General features: G+C 49.1%; 1 protein-coding gene across 6 annotated transcripts in view; it reads right to left on the bottom strand.

Moving 5' to 3' along the window:
* Positions 1-10848: 10848 nt before the first annotated feature.
* The window catches only part of LOC119036092 (histone-lysine N-methyltransferase PRDM9-like), a 28727-nt gene continuing 18979 nt past the window's right edge, over positions 10849-20596 (bottom strand). For 5 of the 6 annotated variants that reach the window (XM_053667796.1, XM_053667797.1, XM_053667795.1 and 2 more), the window contains 6 exons: positions 19031-19132; positions 18561-18832; positions 18081-18148; positions 16742-16935; positions 14353-14736; positions 10849-11121 (listed from right to left, as the gene is read on the bottom strand). In XM_053667796.1, coding sequence (XP_053523771.1) covers positions 11030-11121; positions 14353-14736; positions 16742-16935; positions 18081-18148; positions 18561-18832; positions 19031-19132 — 1112 coding nt within the window. In that variant the 3' untranslated portion in view covers positions 10849-11029. The remainder of the gene's footprint in view (positions 11122-14352; positions 14737-16741; positions 16936-18080; positions 18149-18560; positions 18833-19030; positions 19133-20596) is intronic. The other variant, XM_053667799.1, reaches the window with a different exon arrangement.

Raw genomic sequence — 20596 nt, 5'->3', positions numbered from 1 at the left:
AGCTCTGCCCTTCGGGGCGCCGGCGCGCGCGCAGGACGCGGCCCCTGCGGGTCCCGGGACGGGAAGAGCGCGCTGGCGGTTGCCGGGTAGGGAGAAATTTCGGCCCGGAGGCACAGGAAGGTTCCGGAATCCGCTCCGGCAGCACCGAACCCGGGCCCGGAGCCTGTTCCCCACGCTCTGTGGACGCCCAGTGGGTGCGGCTGCGGAAGCAGGTGCCCGGGGGCCAGGACGACGGTGAGGAGCGGGGTCCTCAGAGGCCGCGGGAGAACCTGCCGGGGGGCCCCTCCGTCTTCCTGCCAGACCCTCCCAGACGCGCCGTTTCCCACGAGACACTGAGGTCCGCGCACGTCGGTGTCTGTGCCGCGTGGGCGCTGCCGGCGAGTTAGGCCCGGCTGAGAAGCGCGTGGACGTGGCCCCGCCGCTGTCCCGGTTCTCCGCGGGAACCGCCCGAGAGAAGCGGGTTCACTGAAACCGAGTGGAGACAAAGCCGAGACCAGTGGTTCCTGGCGCGGCCCCCGCGCAGCCCCCGACCCTCTGCGGCGAGAAACAGCAGGTGAGGGGCCGGGGGGCCAGCGGGGCCCGGAGAGAAGACACCTGCTGGCAGGCGCGCAGTGGACGGGCGACCGTCGGGGCCTTTTCATCAGAAGTCCGAGTGGGAAGAGTTGTCCGCAAAGTCACATCCCCTCCGACAGAGCTTACTTTTCAGTCGCTTCCCAGCCAAACTGGGGACCCTCCGGGGGTGGCGTTCTGCCCCCGGGGCGCACCCAGGGGACTCTTGTCGCTGCCTCTAATATGGGTTTGGTGCCCGGCGCTCCGTGTCAGCTCCGTCCGCGCGGGCCGGCGCGCGTCCCTCTGCTCCCGAAGTGGGGAGCCCCTGTGTAGCCTGAATGGCCAGGCTGGACGTAACTAAATGCAACGTGGTGAAAACCACTTCCGGAAACCTGAGCGGTAACAGCGACACTGAACATCTAGAAGGTGTCAGAGAGGACTGAAGGCAGACACGTTGTAGATGCAGCTGCTGCCAGTTCAGCCCAAGTTGGGGGGACTGGAACGCGAACAGATTCCTGATATTTGGTGAACTTCCTGGTCAAGGGCAGAGAACCCACCTTCCTTGGCCCTGGGGAGTGGGTGCGGCAGATGGGGGCAGCTTCCCCGTCCTCCCCTCCAGCTGGGGGCTCACCCCGACCTTCCTGGCCGGGGCCCACGTGTTTCCAGGGTGGACTTCAAGGAGGCCCCAGGACAGGGGTGGCCTCGTCCTCATTCACGACACACACACTGCATCATGGCCAGTGTCCTGCAGGTACCAGGTGCCCCGGCAAAGGCCCCTCAGTGGGCGCTGGGATGCCACCTGGTGTGAGCTGTCCCTTTTCTCTCCGTTGGAAAGTCGGAGGACAACTTGTGGACATCGACCCTGCAGCCTGGATGTGCTCACAAGCAGGGGTACCCTAGCACTGCCTTCTAGAAGGTTCTAGGAAGTTCCACAGCTGGGTCCTGGTGGACCAGGGCAGATCCTTGAGTTCCACCCAGCTCAGGGCAGGTCCCTGCCCCCAGCGACCTTGAGCAGCCTGGGTGGGACAACACCGGAAAATAAAATTGGTGTGAAATCCTACTCCAAGCAGCAAAAACTGTTCTAGTCCTAAGTACCTGCCCCTCCAGGCATCGGTAAGTGAACATGGCCTTTATTCCAATGTGCCTTCTCTGGATTCTACCACAGCAGGCCCTTCAGATGGGTGCCAGCCTCATGAATCTTCAGGTTTTCTCTTTCCCTACTGCATGCACTACTTAAGACGGTGCAGTTTGCTGTTGGCTTTGGTATGTAGCATTTATTATCATTCAGTTCAAAGTATTTTCTAAATGTGATTTATTTGGGGGATTATTTAGAATCATATTTCATAACTTCTGCATATAAGAACGTTGTGGTTACCTTTTGTTACTAGTTTCTAGATTAACTGCAATGAGAACAAGAAACATACTTTATACAGTTTCAAGCTGTTACAATTTATTGAAACGTGCTTTGTGGTTAAATATGGTCAGGTTAAAAGTGTTCCAAGTGTGCATCTCTGCTGCCATCTCGTGGGGATTTGGGAAAATGACACCTTAATGCAGGTCAGCAGGAAAAGTGGTTGATTTCAGGGGAACATTGGTGAGTTTTGATGGCAGTGCTATTTCCAGGTGTATTTGAAAACGTCTAAATGTAAGGACTGACCAGGTACCTTATGAGTGCTTTCCAGATTAAGGGTGAAGAGAGGAATAAGCGTGTCACGTGTGACATTTGTTGGAAGTGGCTTTGTAGCATAATAAAGTGAGGTTTTTTAAAAGTTCCAAGTGTGCTTGAAAATTGTAATTGGCTTTGTCTGTTGCAGCTTCCTTAAACAATGAGAAAAGTAAAATTTATTCCAAATTTTCCACCTAGAAGTAAAAAAATAAAAAGCGCTATCATTTTATGTACGTGCCCCTCCAGACATGTCTGCGGGCTCGTGTCCTCCACTGTGCCTGGACTTCATTTACTGATTCAGGTTCCTGGTGCGGGTGCAAAACTTGTGCATTTCCACTTCTGTTTCTAACATGTGAATTTAAGGGTGAAGATTTCTTTCTGAAGTTTTGTTATGTAGTGTTTTTAGAGTCATTCAGCCCAAATTATTTTGTAACTCAAATAGTGATTCATTTTGGAGGTTATTCATGAGTCTATCTCATAAGTACCAAAGAGCAGAACTTTCCAGTCACCTACTTTCAGTGAATTCCAGCTTAAGTGCTATGAAAGCAAAACACACACTCTACATGATCTCAGCTCTGTGATGCTGGGTGAAGCCTGCTTTATACCCAGTTGGCCAAAAAGTTAGTTTGGCCCCCAGCACCCCCGCCTTCATCCCCATCTCCCCACCCACATCACGTGGCTCTGGTTCACGTACTTGTCTTTAACTTCATTCGAAACCATTTTGTTACACTGTGTCATGACAAATGTATCAGTGTGAGTTAAGAAAAACTCATCAACATTGTTGAGTGTTTGCGTGGCCATTTTCATATTTAAGGTGGATGAACATAGTAATATTTTTGGTACATTAGGCTTTGGTATTTCGAGAAGGGTGAAAATGGCAGTAAACAGAAGAAAAGGTTTTGGGCATGTACAAAAAGGTGTGACAGAGTGAACGTGTCGGGAGCGGCTTGCAGCGTTTTGTGCGGAGGTTTCTCACACGGAGGTGCCCCGGGATGAACAGACCAGGTGCGGTGGAGCCATCGAGTCCAGATGTTCCCTGAGGACAGACCACGTGAGGCCACGTGGGAGGCAGGCCACACGCTCAAAGACCGGAATCAGTTGTTGACCCGAATCAGTTGTTGAAAATCGTTTGCACCAGGACGGTGATGGTAATTGTTTTAGTGTTTGGGTTCCACATCAGTGAGGTGGGAAAAAAAGCCAGCCACCATTCTTGACAGCATTTCCATGTGGGATTTTCTTCAGAAACATAAGGAAATTCTGTTTCTGTTTCCAAGACAAATTGTGACGGTGGATGAACAGTTGACGCTTTACAATAACATGGAACTGGAGAGATCATGGTGCAAAAGAATGGAATCACCACCTGCCACTCGAAAGGAAGGTTTTCATCCAAAATGTTGTGTAAATGGTAGGTTAGGGTTAAGGTTAGGGTCAAGGTCAGGTTTAGGGTTAGGGACCCCATCTGTAGGCCCACACTCACCCTGCCCTTAGTGTCAAACCAACTGTCAGGTTGAGGTGAAATGTCCAGGGTAAGGCCAGCCCATGGAAAATTAGGTGAGCGGTGGGTGGATGCGGGGGTGGGGGGTGTTTGAAGTGAGTGGGAGCAGGGAGCAGCCGCAGCCGGTCTGGGAGGAGCTGCAAAGGGCGCTCTGTGCCGTAGGAGTGTGAGGTCTCCACGTAAGTGAGCCATTCCTGTGGGACCACTTCTCGTGAGCACATTACATAGACCTTGTACCAGCTTTGGAAGTGCACGACTTCTGGTCCCAGTTCAGTGAGCATTGCCAGGGCCAGCCTCACAGGCTCTCGGGAGGCAAAGCCGAGTCTGAAGTCTAGTACTTCAGAGTTAAATGTTGTGAGCTATAAAAATGAAAAATGTTACCATTGACAAAGCAAAGACCCTGGGAGGCTTCTTCCACGTCCAAAAGACGTAGCTTGTAAATGGCAGGCCCAGGCTCACATCACTTTTAGACGAAAAGGTTAGGAGTTTCCTCTGTCAGAACTGCTGCAATGCACACGAAGAAGTGCAAGTGAGGAAAGGAGCCATTTTGGTCTAAATGGTTAGAATGTTTTCCCTGGTGACTGTCAAGAGACCCGGCTGGATGAGTAGAGAAAAGGCTTGATGTCCCCACAAGAGTCTAGATTATTGTAACTCAATCCTTACACATATTCTCTGTAGAATTATTTATAATTCCCTAAAACCATTTCATGTTTTTCTCTGGTACTTTTCTTTCTAAAATGAAAATGGCTTTGTTTGTTGCAGCTTACTGAAACTATACAGAAAAGTATGTTGAAAACCCTGCCCCAAGACACACTAACTGCTACCACTTTAAGTGCATCCCCTCCCAGACATCTGTACCTGCACATTTCCTTCCTGCTACTTTCTCTGGATTGGATTCACTACGCGGGGTTCTTTGTGTGGGTTCAGAGCCATTGGAGCGCCAGCTTCTGTCCTTTCCTACTGTGTGCACTGAAGATGGCACGTTTCCCTGTAGCTCTTGGTATGTAGTGCATTTCAGTTCAAATGACTTTCCCACGGCAGTAGTGACTTATTAGAAGTTAATTAGAAGTGCGTTTCATAACTTCTAAATATAAGGACTTTCCAGTTACCTTTTGTTACTGAATTCTAGATTAACTGCAATGAGAACAAGAAATGTTACACTATGTAATTTCAATCCTTTGAAGTTTGTTGAAACTTGCTTCATAGTACCAATGTGCTTCTCTGCTGCCATCTGCTGTTCAATTTGGGAATAACGCAGTGCACGTCCGCAGGAAAAGTTGTGGGTGCATTGGATCATCTAGGAATGTGGAATTCAATGTTTTTAGATGTGCATTTCATCACTTTTAAAAATATGGACTTTTTAAATTAATGTGACTATTGAAAACAATTCTTTTTTTAAAGATTTTATTTATTTATTTATCTTTAGATGGAAAGGAGAGAGGGAGAGAAACATCAATGTATGGTTGCCTTTTGTGCATCCCCTGCTGGGAACTGGCCTGCAGGGAACTGGTCTGCAACCCAGGAATATGCCCTGACTGGGAATCGAACTTCAGTCCTCTGGTTCACAGGCCTGTGCTCAATCCACTGAGCTACACCAGCCAGGGAAATATGGAGTTTTAAAAAATATTTTGTTTCTTTATTTTTAGAGGGAGAGGAAGGGAAGGAGAAAGAGAGGGAGAGAAACATTAGTGTGTGGTTGCCTCTCACATGGCCCCCACTGGGGACCTGGCCCACAACCCAGGCATGTGCCCTGACTGGGAATCAAATGTGAGAGCCTTTACTTCACAGGCCTGTGCTCAATCCACTGAGCTACACCAGCCAGGGCAGAAAAGTTGTTTTTGTTAGTTATAAGTTCATTAGTGATGAAATAAACCAGTAACAGCATTTTTACCATTTTCAATGAGTTAGTGTCTAGATGCATGGTGGTCTAGAATTTGGAAGTATCTCGTAAGTGAAATTGTGCCCCTTGTAGGTAATCTAAAGAACTTACAATATGGCAAATGTCCACATTTTCAAAAGGGAAATTTTAGATGGTGCATTCTGGGAACTAAAAGACTAAGGTGACCGATTCTAGTCACATTGTAGAACAGCTATTGAAGAGTGATGTCCTGGCAATGAAGAGAAGCAGTGGCCCTCAGATGTGCACTGTGGCGTATCAGTGTGGTTCCGTCTCCTTGGATGCCAGACCTTTTTGTCTCCTGACTTTATGTGGGTGTCTTCTCAGCCTAGGACACTCTCCAATCTTGGCAAGATGGCGAGCTTTTGTCGTTATTCTTTACTTTAGGTCTCAGTCTGTATGCTGTCTGTGCAAAGAGAGAGGCACTGTTTCAGGTCTAGGGAGCAAAGTGACATGCGGTTTCCATTCTCCTGGACTCGTCATTGAGTCCCACGCAGAGCAGGGCTCCTCATTCTCAGCGCTGCGAAGCAGGATAGACAACAAACCGAGGCAGGGAGAGCAGGATGGGGATGCGTCCCACCCAGGAATTCAGCAGTCCTGAGCCGGGTCAGGTGAGATTTTCAGAGATCAGAAGAGAAAGCAGCAGCTGGAGGGGAGCCTTTGAAATTCTGTGTACTGTTTTCTCTATCTGGGGAAGGAGGCTTTTGAAACTGCATGTTAATCCCAAGGTCTGGAGAAGGGTGAGGAGGGGAAACCTGGAGGCTTGCAGTAAGCAGGAAAGCCCTGAAACCCCAGCAGGTGGGCCAGTGAGACTAGCTGGGTGGAAGCGTGCAGGTTCCTGTCAAGTGCATTTCACAGATAAACCTGCTACCTCACTTTCACTGTGCTTGTCGTCCCTTGTCTGAATCCATTCGTTTGAGCAGGACAAGAACTGAGGAGGGGAATCCCCCAACTCCCCTAACTTGGGTCTTCCTAGTAATAGTACTGAGGGCCTTTTGGGCCAATCATTCTTTCTCCTGGGTGATTTTTCTGCATTGCAGGTGCTTATTAGCATCCATTACCACTATTCACTGCTGGCCAGTAACCCCCTCCCTCACCTCTGCCCTCATGACACTTTAAAATGTGTCCCTGCTTTACCTAATGTCCTCCTGGAGACAAAATTACTTGTACTTGAGAACCACTGACCTTGACCTTTTGTGGAACCTGAGTGATCTGGCTTTGATACACAGTATTTTTATCATCACTCAGTTTAAGTTATTTCTAACTCCAATTGTGATTTGTTTTGGGGGGTTATTTAGAAATATATTTTATAACATACAAATAAAAGGAGTTTCTAGTTACCCTCTGTTCCTGATTTCTAGATTATTAGAAATGAGCACAAGTAACATACCTTCTATAATTTCATTCAATGGACAGTTGGAACTCACTTTGTAGCACAATATGGTTATTTTTTTAAAATTTGTGTTATTTTACTTTTACTCTTTCCAGTCTGATGCTATAACCATGGGCATTTAGAGTTATGCAAATGATACTTACAAAGAAAAAAGAAACCAAATACCAAGACACCCAAGTGAGATGCTTGGCACAGACAAACCACAGCTAGGGACGTTGGCAGAGGTAGGGATGGGAGCCGGGGGTCAGGGGCTGGGTGGCTCCCCACAGGCTCCTGGCTGACGGTCAGCTCCATCCCACCCCAAGACCCGGAGTCCAGTCAGACGAGGAGCACCGACCCTGCCGGCAGGGGCCGAACACCTCCCAGCCCTAACCCCGGCTGCTCCGCTGGCAGGGGGAGGAGGCAGCAGTGGCTGTGAGAGGCTGTGCCAAGACTGCAGACCCTCAGGCCCTGAGTCTGAGTCAGCCCTGCAGGGCTGGGAGCAGAGCCAGAAGTCAGGCCTGGAGTGTCCTCTGCTGCCAGTCCCCCCACCACCTCCCTGTCCCAGCCCCTCTGGCTGTGTTTCCGAGGGGAGCACATTTCTCCATCCTGAGCCAGGCCTGTGCGGCCTTAAGTAGAGTCCGGCTGGAGTGCCGACAGCCTCAGGTGAGATCCCAACATCCGCCCATCACCTTGGGGGACAGTGCTGGCTTTACTGCTTGGGACCATTTAGACGAGAGAGTAGTGTCCTGACCTGCCTTCACATGTCTGTCACTGGGAATCAGGGCACAAACTCCTGCCATTCTCTACGTCCTGGTGCTGTGGACCCCACCCGCATGGTCTGTGTGTTGTGGCTTCCAGAAAGAAATTCACACGGACTACAGCAGTCCTGTGGAGGAGAAGGGATGGCATGGCCGCTGTCTGAGTGAGAGAGGGCCCGACCCCTGTCTGGACAGGCTTTTATTGCTTTTCTGGGCACATTGCATCTAAGATGCTCCTCATTTATTATACACAGGTTTGCTGTAGGTGGTTACCTTTTAGATAACAAAGGAAAAAACGTTGCTAATTACTTCAGACGAGATCGGGCGCGTTCAGGCTGGTATGGCTGTAGATGCTAATTACTTCAAAGAGAATAATGTTGGAGATCAAGGGGAAAAGTGTTTGAACCAGTTACACTCCATACTTGGGAGGCTTAGCACAGATTTTAGGAAGTTAAAGATACGCAGTAAACTTTGCTGCCTCAATCCAGGGTGAGGGAGTTTTAACAAAAGCAAGTCTCATAGCAGCCTAGGTACAATGTAGGCCTGATTCTTTAAGGGAAAACCTATCCATGGGCGTGGGTCCTGTGTGCCAACCCTGCTTCCCCACTGGTGTTTCCCAGTAGGGGCTGGGCTACGTTCCCCAGTCCACGTGGAACAGTTCCCTACATCCTGGCATCTCTGTCTTGGAATCAAAGGACACAAACTATGGCTTCATCCAGAGGGGGGAGGGCTCCCCAACTGTAACAAGCCCAGCAGTAGCGGCCTCCCAGTTCAAAGGAACTGGCTCTCACCCCCTCCCTCCCTGTCTCTGGGACTGGACGAGTGTGATGCTGGAAGTGCAGGAGCCCCTCGCTACCAGGAGGACAAAACACAGCCCCAGGAAGACAGAGCAGGACAGGTGGAGCTGTGTGCCTGGTGCTGCTGCCGGGCTGCTTGGCAGCCGTATCTCTGGGCCTGGACTGTGTGATGGAGCCACAGGCCAGTCGTGCTCTTGCACCATCTTGCTGACATTTCTGGGCATGTGGCTGAAGGTGTTTTTGCCTCATAGATTAGAGACCATGCAGGTAAAACATGCAGCACACGCTGCTCAGTAACCTGGAACCGATGGTTCTTCCTGGTCAGCCAAGACCCTGAGCAGAGTCCTGAGAACTTGGCTGGTCTGGCTGCTGTCTGGACAAGCACCGACCACAGGGAGGCCCACATGCCACAGTGGCTGGACTGTCACCGGAAGGATGCCTGTGCCCATCCCCGATGCCACTGTGATGGGAATCTGTGGTTGGAGTCAGAGCCCCTCTCCTGATTCCAGAGCAACCACATCCAGATTTTGTCATGGACTCTGCTTCACTGGTTTCCCTATTCGAGTCATTTCCCAGGGGTGGCTGCCCTTGCCTCGGACAGAGTCGATCGGCATGTCCCAATGAGGCCCAGAGGGTTCTAACGAACCACCTGGCTAGGGCCACAGGCCCAGGTAACACTGAGGCTCAATAAAGTGATGCATGAGCCACCAGCAAACACAATTCACAGGATGTGCACTGGCCCCTGCTGGATATAGTCAGGCTGCAGACAGGAGAGTGGCTGTTGGCATCAGTGTGAGTCCAGCTGTCACTACAGAACTTAAATTGTCACATTGGAGGTCGTCACCTTGAACCCTCCGGTTGTACACGGGCACGCTCTGCAGACAGATACATGGTGCTCCACCCTGGGGATCAGAGGCAGGTTTGGCCCGTCCACCCAGCGCCACCCAGAGAGCAAATGAGGACCCTCTGAGGCACCCACCTAGGACCATCCTCTCCATTAAACAACCAGCTTCTGGGCAAAGGCAGGAGACTCAGCATCCAGCAGATGTCAGGCTGCAGTCACTCCTTGGAGCCTCCACCTCAAAACAAGGATGGTGGCTGCCAGTCACTGGCAGGTGGGTAAGGGGTGTGTGTGTGTAAACACCCAGCTCCCTGCACAAGGTGGTCTGAGATTGTGTGAGCTATGCAAGCAAGGCTGAAACAAAAGTTTCCAATTTAGCTTTGAGAGCCACACACCATTTTCACAACAAAGATCTGCTCAGTTGTGTGAAGGAGGGACTGTACAAGGGCAGGGTGACAGCATGTGCATTTGGGGGACACTTTGGAGGCTGGCAGCTATACTAGGGATGTGGTTTGCTGCTGAAGGGGAGGGAGAGGGCACAGACCTGTCTACTCATCTTGAATCGCTAAGCCTTCTGGGAGAGCTCCAGGGTCTGTCCTGGTAGAGGAGTGGTGAGCATCACCTGGCAGGCTGTGGGTTCCCCTCCCCACTGTATTTCAGCGGTAACCCCTCTGCCAGCACTACACCAGGACTCTGCCCCTCTCCCATGGCCCATACAGAAAGCCACAGAATATTGAGTTTATCGTGTTCTCTCTGGGCTGTGGGGGGGGGGGAGGAACAGGGAAGGGAAACAATGCAAGAAAGACACCTCCCTTTGAAAAAGCATGAAAGAAAATAATAGTGGATGTTTATTATTGAAATCCACATAGTTTATGTAGAAACTCTTCACAAAGCCTGCCACTGGGAGGACAGAAAGGTCATGGGGGTGGGTGTCCCCCACTGGTGAACCCACTCCAGCAGGAGCAGGGCGGGTCATGCTTAGGTCTGCCTCATGGAGGAGAGGGTCTGAGGGGGTCCTCACTAAATGTTTGACATCTCTGTGTATTTAACTCAGCTCTGGTTCTAAGAAAAGTGTGGCCTGTGGGAGCTGTTTGCACCCCCCTTTATGCTTATGCAGACGTAGGTGTTTACCCGTTCTCACCTTGAGTCTCGCTGGACTCCCACCCATTTGGTCCATGGGATTTTTGTGCTCTTGGGCCATTGTGGACATTACCTGTGAATGGGTGGCCAGGAACGACCAACATTGTGCATGCTCATCATCCCATCAGACTCCACAAACAAAAGTTTAAAGATACGATAATAATTTTGAGATGGTGTCAGTGGTGTATGAAGCCCTGTGGGACCCAGGTACAAGGAAAGTGCATCACAGAAGCTCCTGCCTCGTGGACTCCATGAATGCCACATGCAGATTGAGTGCACCTGTCACAGGAGAAACCCGGTCCTTCTTGCCAACGCAGTAAAGGATTACAGATCAGCAAGTGTATTAGCACGCAAGCAGGGTTTATTAGTGATATGTTTTCACGGAAGAGGACAGGTCTTGCTGAGATGAGAGTGAGGCAAGGGCATCAGGGCCTTTGTCCTGCGGACTTGTATACCAGTAGCTGCTGAGATGGGGGAGAAGTTACACATCAATTAGCAGGTAAAAGCGGTATCAGCTTGCACGGGGACTGGGACTACTCAAACGTAGGTATGCTGAATCTTTATCTTGCTTCAGACCCCATTTGGTCATCTTGAAAAATAGATCTGTGACAGGAGACAAAGTTGAGGCAGTTACCCAAAATTACCAATGGGTTCTTTCTGTAAGCACTAGGGACCCTCGCACAAAACAGAGTGGCCATAGGAAAGCTATTAACCAAATTTGTTTTATGGGTCTTTTCCTTGAGTGCTGTAGACCCTCTCCCATCTTCTAGCCCTTGGGATGAATACAGTCTGAAAGCCTTTCTTTCCCATATACTGGAAATGATACCTGGAATTTCAACGCATTAGCATGGTGTTTCTTGTGATGCTGGAACATCTGGCAATAGAATTGGACCAAGGTGCAGGACTGCTGAGTCAGTGGGTAGCACATGTCTTCCTCGTCCTCCCTGCCTTGGCTCACCAGCTATCCTAACACACCAGTGCGGGCAGATGTTTTTCCCAATGTCAGTTCTCAGCAAACGGTGGGCTAGGGTCTTATTTCACAGCTCGCTCAGTAGCAGCTGTGTGTGGAGGAGGCTCTGAGTGTGTGCAGGGTCAGTGGGAGGCGAGGTGACCTGGAGGGAGGCACATCCCCCACATCAGGCCTCCTTCTCAGGGCAGCTGAGTCTACTGGGGAAAGCAGTGGTGTCTGGTCAAATTCTGAACTTGGCTACAGACTCCTACCCTGTCCTTATTTTCCTTTGTCCAGCACTAAAGACCAGGAGGACATGGGCGCTGAAGGCTGTTCAGCAAGACCTGTGATCTCAGTGATCCTCTCGCCAGATTCTGTCTGTGCTGACTCAACTTTGAAAGTCAAACCCAAGGGCTGGAGTTCCCATTTCCACTGCACAGACTAGGAAGCAGGCAGAGTTGCGAATCTTGCCTTAGGTCAAACAGCTGGAGAAGACAGAGCCGAGACTCACATCCAGTATGGACTGATGTGGAATCTGTATGCTGTGCACCAGGAAGTGATGACCCTGAAGGAGCAGCAAGGAGAGTGGGGAAGACCAGGTGCCCAGGCTGAGCCAGGCTCACGTCCATGCACAAGCATCCATCTCTCCCTGCAGTTTACACCTCTGAGGCTCCAGAGGTTGTAGGAAACCATAGAGCCAAGAGAAGCCAAGGGAGGAGGGTAGGGAGCTGATTAGGAGAAAAGGCCCCCTTCCCATGAGTCCGGAGAATTCCCTTCCCTGATGCGTCTCTCAAATCCCTCTCTGGGCAGTAACCAAAGGAGACTGACTCCAGATTTACATTGGCAGGAGCTGAATTTATGTGGCCGAGTGTGAGTTCCTTGTGGCTCTTCAGGAACCCTCTGCTTTCAGTGATGGGTAAAATGAGGTACTGGGTTTCTTTCGTATTTGTATGGAGATAAAATGTTTCAGAATAGGATGTCAAAAATCCCGAAACGAGACTGGTACTGACATCCCCATATCACTATGAAATTGTTAGTCCATCTCATCTCTTGTCATGAAACTGGAGGTTTAACTAGTTACTTCTGTACTAATTACAATCTTGGGGACTGTGAGGGGCTGTGGACTTCTTATGGCTACTGATATGTGACTTAATGCTAACGAGTCACTCAGTCCACCTGCAAACATAGGGCTTCTCCCCTGAGTGTGTCCTCTGGTGTTGGATGAGATGTGACTTGCATGTAAACCTTTTCTCGCACTCCCTGCAAACATGGCTTCTCCCCTGAGTGTGTCCTCTGGTGTCTGATGAGATCTGACTTGCGTGTAAAGCCTCGCCCACACTCCCTGCAAACAAAGGGCTTCTCCCCAGAGTGTGTCCTCTGGTGTGTAATGAGACCTGACTTCTGTGTAAAACCTCGCCCACACTCCCTGCAAACATACGGCTTCTCCCCAGAGTGTGTCCTCTGGTGTTGGATGAGATGTGACTTGCATGTAAAGCCTTGCCCACACTCCCTGCAAACATAGGGCTTCTCCCCTGAGTGTGTCCTCTGGTGTTGGATGAGGTGACTTGCTAACTTTTTGACTTGAGGCTTCTCCCCTGAGTGTGTCCTCTGGTGTCTTATGAGATCTGACTTCCGTGTAAAGCCTCGCCCACACTCCCTGCAAACATAGGGCTTCTCCCCAGAGTGTGTCCTCTGGTGTCTAATGAGATCTGACTTCTGTGTAAAGCCTCGCCCACACTCCCTGCAAACATAGGGCTTCTCCCCAGAGTGTGTCCTCTGGTGTGCGATGAGATGTGACTTGCATGTAAAGCCTCGCCCACACTCCCTGCAAACATAGGGCTTCTCCACTGAGTGTGTCCTCTGGTGTCTGATGAGATCTGACTTGCCTGTAAACCTTTTCTCGCACTCCCTGCAAACATAGGGCTTCTCCCCTGAGTGTGTCCTCTGGTGTCTGATGAGATGTGACTTGCGTGTAAAGCCTCGCCCACACTCCTTGCAAACATAGGGCTTCTCCCCAGAGTGTGTCCTCTGGTGTGCGATGAGACTTGACTTGTTTGTAAAGAGCCGCCCACACTCCCTGCAAACATAGGGCTTCTCCCCTGAGTGTGTCCTCTGGTGTGCAATGAGATGTGACTTGCGTGCAAAGCCTCGCCTGCACTCCCTGCAAACATAGGGCTTCTCCCCTGAGTGCGTCCTCTGGTGTGTGATGAGACATGACTTCTGTCTAAAGCCTCTCCCACAATCCCTGCAAACATAGAGCTTCTCCCCTGAGTGTGTCCTCTGGTGTGTGATGAGACCTGACCTCCAGGTAAAGCCTTGCCCACACTCCCTGCAAACATAGGGCTTCTCCCCTGAGTGTGTCCTCTGGTGTGTGATGAGACCTGACCTCCAGGTAAAGCCTTGCCCACACTCCCTGCAAACATAGGGCTTCTCCCCTGAGTGTGTCCTCTGGTGTGCGATGAGATGTGACTTGCATGTAAAGCCTCGCCCACACTGCCTGCAAACATAGGGCTTCTCCCCAGAGTGTGTCCTCTGGTGTTGGATGAGATGTGACTTGCATGTAAAGCCCCGCCCGCACTCCCTGCAAACATAGGGCTTCTCCCCAGAGTGTGTCCTCTGGTGTGTGATGAGAACTGACTTGCATGCAAAGCCTCGCCCACACTCCCTGCAAACATAGGGCTTCTCCCCAGAGTGTGTCCTCTGGTGTCTGATGAGATTTGACTTGCGTGTAAAGCCTCGCCCGCACTCCCTGCAAACATAGGGCTTCTCCCCAGAGTGTGTCCCCTGATGTGTGATGAGATGTGATCCATCATTAATGCCTTGCCAACACCCTCCATGCTCGACTGTTACAATTTGTGACATTCCTGCTTCCACAGAGAACTTGCCTGTGTCCTCTGGATTCTCTTTCTGGCCTCTCCGGGGCTCTTCTTCCATCAGTCTCTCGTGCTCACTAGAGCTCATTTGTTCTTTGGAAGGTTGGAAAAAGGGTCTTGAGATTCTCCTCTGACTGATCCTTTTAAGCAAAGGTTTGGACCTTTCTTTGACCTCTTGACCTTCAGCTTTATCATTCCAGCTGTGCGTACTAGTATGTTGCTGCTGCTGATTCTGATCCTCTGGACAGGGTTCCTCTGCTTGGAGCTGTTTTCTTGCAGATGTTCCCTGGAGAATCTGAGAGGGATGACTGAGTTTCACATGTCGGCTGAGGAATTTCTTACTGGAGAAGGCCAGAAAGCAGGAGGGACATGGGTGCACCTCTGGCTTTGGTTCTGCTGAAAGAGAAAGGTTTGGTCAGGGCAGATGTTGAGGACAATGCCTGGGCTGTACAACTTGTCTCCTGGTAAGACCTGCCCCATGAGTCCTTCTTACTGTGGTGACAATGCAAACTCTGTCTCCCACAGTGTCCACTCACCATCTATTTTCCTGTTTATTTTTATGCAGTGCATCTTCTTCAGAAATCCAGAGAGCCCACATGAAGGTCTTTGCTAATACTGCTCAGAATAGAGAGTTTTGAATAGCATGAGAGGCAATTTCACTCCCTGAACTGCAGCGACCTTTCCCAACTACAGGTGTCCTCTCTGCCCTTGCTCGTGTGGCTCAGTGGATTGAGTGCCTGCCTGGGAAGCAGGGACTCACAGGTTAGATTCACAGTCAGGGCACATGTCTGGGTTGTGGGCCAGGTCTCCAACAGGGGGCGTGTGAGAGGCAACCAGGCAGTGATGTTTCCTTCTCTTTCTCCCTCTTCCCCTCTAAAAATAAATAAAACCTTAAAAAAGTCCTTCCTCAAGCCTCACACCAGATATTCATGCTTCATTTCATTCAGCATTAGCCAATTTCAAATAAACTGAGAACTCCTCTTTCAAAATATTTCTCCAACCATACATCTTACATGCCCGACTCCTGTTCCTCTGGCCAACCCGCCATGCTCTCTCACTTGGAGATGAAGTGATCCCTGAGAGGATTCCCCACTGGAGTTTATTTTCTAAAAATTAACAAAGTACAATCGGAACAGAGAACACACCACTCAACAGCTGACTGCACACTTGCACGCAGGAAAGTCCCCAGTGTCTCAACTCGGATCATCGGCACTGCATTTCCAGACCTGTCTGTTCTCCGTTCTTATCCTCTGTGCTGAGCCGAGACCTGAGTGACCCTCAGCCGACTCAACGCCCCACCTCTTTCCTTCCCTGCACTAGCTGCTCCCTCTGCCTGGGATCCTCTGCCTGCAGTTTCTGTAAATGTTGTATCTGGAGAGCGCCTCACCTGGACCGCCTGCCACACTGCACCTCCCCTCACACTGATCCCCAGGCGATGGTCCTGGATGAGTTCTCTCCAAAGCACTAACTGCTCTGTAGTCTTATGCACACGCAAGCACGTGTGTCTGGGTTTCCCTCCTTCACCCGTCAGCTCCTCAAGAGCAGGGATTCTGACCCTCATGTTAATCTGTATTTCCAGGTCCCAGGACACTGTTCACCAGAGTAGGATCTCACATGTAATTCACTGAAATGATGAACGAATGTGCCCTGCCTGCCTGAATGGTGTGGCTTGGTGGCTTGGGGGTTGTCTGAAAACTGGAAGGTTACAAGTTCAATTCCAGTCAGGGCACGTGCCAGGGTTGTGGGCCAGTTGGGGGTGTGCCATAGACAACCGGTTAATGTTTCCCTTGCACATTGATTTTTCCTTCTCCCTCCTTTCCACTCTGTAAAAATAAACACAAATTTGTTTTAAAATATTTGATTTATGTATTTATTTATTTTCAGAGAAGGGGGAAGGGAGGGAGGGAGAGGTCAGAGAAACATCACTGTGTGCTTGCATCTCACATGCCCTGTACTGGGGACCTGACCAAAATCCCACTCATGTGCCCCAACTCAGAATCAAACTGGCAGCCCTTTGGTTAACAGGCCGGTGCTCAGTCCTCTGAGCCACACCAGCCAGGGCAAAATCTTTGGAGGAAAATTAAGAAGAAACAGCTATAAAAGTGACAGAAAAACTGCTTTGGTGAGAGAGCTGGTTAGTGCTTGAAAATTTTTGTTTTGCCCTTCAGTCTTTCAGCACTATTTGCAACTGTGTATTTTGTTCATGAAACATTTTAAAAATAAAAAATATAAAAATTTTGCCTAAGAGTCAAAGGCATATGAATGAATTATTAATTTCTCAAGCATGTGATTTGACACTTTACTGACTTTGGAGTGAATTTTACTCTACTTAGGAGTTGGGTCATGAATATGTCTATGGAGAATTCTCTTTCTTTCTGTTTTGAAGAACAGTGGTGCCCACCTCTTCCGGCCATGAGCTCTCTCTTCCACTTGCCGCCCCACTTGCTGCCCAGCTCCTGGCCATACTCGTCCCCGCACCAGACCAGCAGCTCACAGCCCGGCCTGATGACCCGGCAGGTTCGGTAGAAAATCTGCCTGTGGTACTGAAAGGCCACCAGGTTCTGCTCTTCATCATCCCGGGCACAGTTCACAAACCTGGGATTGAGGCAGAGGAAGGGAAAGAAAAGCACAGTGATGAGTTCCCACTACCTGTTACAACCATGTCCAGCCCCTCACTGATTCTTAAGGCCCTCAGGCTCTGGTGTTGCCCACTGCCCCTAATGCTCCCGGGGAACCTTCTGTTCAGTGTCTGGGCATCTGCCAGCATGGCATGTGAATTCCTACCTCCAAGTTCTGCTTGCAGTGTTCATCCTGCCTAATACCATTTCCTAGAACCCAGTTCTAGACTTAACCTCCACCATGACTGGACATAATATCCAGTGATTTCTGGCTTCTCCAAACTCTCAATCAAGTTGTCTCACACCACAGAACCTGGTGCTTGATCTAGGGCTCTGCTTCTAAATTAGCTCACTAATTACCCAGTACTCAGCCCACGTTTGTTTTGTCTTGAGAGGCCTTTCTCCAACCCCCCTACACTTCATTTAGGGTACCATTCACTTGCCCGCCCAAGGTTACTATAGAAAACTGAAGGTCTTTTTGTCTTGTTAGAATAAAACAGAAACAATAGTAGTTGCTTCACATGCTGTGATCCCTGATAAAAGAGAACCGCTGTCAGGAAAGGGGCCCATGACCGTTCCTCTGCAGGCCTCAGAGCCCAGCTCTAGTTTGAAGCGAGGCTGGGATGGTTTGCTGCCCTCACAACAATTTTAGGCCAACCATGGTTTGTGCTATCTTGACACTGTGCACTTCTTGGAAATTACAGTTAAATGTTTCTAAAAGCAACTGATTTATGTCTGTCTGTGAGAAGTCCTCCATAAGAACATGGGTTGTGTGATCTGTTTAAGTAATGTTATATTCTTCCACCTACACTGCAATATACTAAGTGCTTAATTAATGTTCATGTGATACATTAAAGTGTAATCCAGTGCCCCTGGTGTATCTAGACTCTTCAAGGACCTTCCCAGCATTCAGATTGTGTCTGGCAGAGACCTTTATATTTTGAGGCCCTGTGCTATACTTTCTTCCTAAAAGTCCCCTGAAATGAAAGAACACTGCATGGAGAAAAAGAGGGAACAAAGGATTAAGGGAGACCACTGAGGGGGGCATGATGAGAGGGACAGATATATGGGCTCGTGGGGGAGGAGTGTCCCCTCTGACACCCAGAGACCTGTTGACCTCACCTCATCCAGTTGGCCCAGGATCTGTCCTTTCCATCCACATACTCATAGCAGTTTCTCCCTTTGGCGATCTGTTTCAGAAAAGAAGTTAAAGACCTTTTACTTTTTTGTGTGTGGGGAGGCAATAGTCAGGAGAATTTTACTCTACTGTCAACAAAGCTCTCTCCGCCTGTTTGGGGATTCAACTACCAGCTGTGACCATATGATATTTTTCTTACTCAGCACCTAAACACCCGAGTCTACCTGTTCAATCACAGCAGAAGCCCCACAAGGGAGAAGCCACTCCTTTGTGTCTGTACCACTTTGCTCCCACTTATCTTCTGATCCTTCAACAGGAGCTCTGTGTTCATGCAAAGACCAGTCAGTACACAGAGCAAACCACATTGTCCCCTCCATGTCTAGCATGTAGGAGGTGAGGTCCCTCCAGGCCTCAGAAGGAATGTGGGAAGCCAGGGGACAGTGGAAGAGGTAAATAGTTCTCACCAGCCAGGAGTATCTGCTCTTGGCTGCCTCTTCATCTTCTGTGATGTGTCCTTCATAAGGGCCAAAGTGCAGACCCACTGGCAAATCAGCTGCCTCATTCCACACTCCAAGCCCAGCCTCAGGGATGCAGGATGGCCCGATTCTCAACCCAGGGGGCAGGGTGAGGGCTGGGCGGTGGGGATGCCCCTTGTCCACTGCTCGGTCCTTTACAAATGTAGGGGGTCCATGCACAGCACAGCTGTCGATGAAGAAGTTCTGACACTTCTCACAATCTGGAGGCGAGAGCAACAGGGGTTAGGAAAGCTATAACACATGTTCCTGGACACAAAGAGCTTCAGAGGGAGTCCTGCACTGACATCACTGAGACTCAGTCCTGTGCTCCAGGTCACTAAGGAAGGGGATGATCTGGGGACCAAAGGACCAGATGGAATTATTGTATCATAACTTGCTTCTTAGTGAGGGTCACTTACAGAGGTAGTCATCATCCTGGGGCTCGGTGACCTCTTGGTACCCACAGTCCTTTCTTTCTTGTAGGTTGTACATCTTCACGTCCATTTCCTTTCTACTGAGTTCTGAGTTGGAGAAGAGCAGGTGAGCCAGGTTGGTGGGGTCTGGAGTGTTAGTTCCCATTTTGTCAGATAACATACAATCTCCTCCCATCAAATTATCACCTGTCCTTTGCATACTCTGGTATTTTACTGTCTACTATTAGTTCAGAAGATTAAGACGTCATACTAACTACAGATGAATGATTCAATTTTAGTTTATAGATCTTTGCATTACCAGGTTTAACTTGCCAACCTTTAATTGTTCATAAAATATTTATGGAGAGCACATTATGTGTTAGGCACTGAGTAAAGGCCTGGGCACACAACACCAGTAGTGTGGTTGCTATTATCACACATGGATTTTTGGACAACTTGCATGTGTCACCTGTTTGAAATTCAATTTAATGTTTTCAAACAATATATGAGTGATGTTTCCTTATCTTCACTTTACACATTAGCATGCAGGAGCTCAGAGAATTTATAGGATTTGCCCAAAGGTCCAGTGGTAACTTCAGTGTCAGCTTAGCCCAGCTTATATCCAGGCCTACCAAAGTCTGCCCCACAGACCTAGGGCATACTTATCAGCCCTTCTGTAGGACTTAGAGGAACTAAAGTTCCCAAATTACTTTCTCTTACCCAATTTTTGTCTAGTGTGCTTTCCAAAGGGACGTGCTTCTCCAGGAGGGAACACTGGTTTCTGGGCCTGCTCTGAGTCACTTGCAGTCATGAAATTTGCTGTTCCTGACAATTCCCTCAAGCTATGTATTCATTGCTTAATGCCACCCTGGATGTTGCCTTCAATATAAGTCATATATTAGAAAATAACATGTATTTAGTTTTTTAAGGCTTATCATGTATTTTACATGCACATCTTTAATACTTCAACCCTTGGAAATACCTGAGGAGTATAAATATTACAGGGTATAGGGCCAATGTGGGTAATGAATCCAAGATTAGAACCCATGCCTTATGGCTCTTTTCTTTCAACTGTCTCTATAATATTGAGAGTGAAGGATATTGGGAAGAGAATAAATAAATAGTTGGCAGAAACATATCTAGACAATAAAATGGTGAGAAAATATGTAATACCTTGAAAAGAATATTTCTATGTAGATTAGCTGGTTCTCAGCAATTGTCTAAATAAGGCTGTACCAGTAGCTAGTTGTCTTCAGTCTCCTGATCTATAACATGCTAATTTTTAATGTTATTCTGAACATGCAATTAAATAATATTCAACAAAGTATTCTGTGAATTATGTAATACAGCATGAATGTACTATCAATTTACCCCTCCTCTCTCTCCATATTTCAATTCCACAGAAATTACCTTCAGGGTTCATTGATCATCTTCTAATTTAATTAGTAATTGTGAAATCTTTCATTCAGCAAACATTCGGGGGCCCTCAGGAGCCCTGAACTGGGCCTGTGACCTCTGAGAAGTCTCAGGTATGGACCAGGCCCTCAAAGAGCTTACAACACAGAGTAGGCA

Source organism: Artibeus jamaicensis, unplaced genomic scaffold, assembly GCF_021234435.1.
Source record: "Artibeus jamaicensis isolate MK-2021 breed Jamaican fruit bat unplaced genomic scaffold, CSHL_Jam_final contig_471, whole genome shotgun sequence".
Classification (NCBI taxonomy): domain Eukaryota; kingdom Metazoa; phylum Chordata; class Mammalia; order Chiroptera; family Phyllostomidae; genus Artibeus; species Artibeus jamaicensis.
This window is presented reverse-complemented; position numbering and strand designations above follow the sequence as displayed.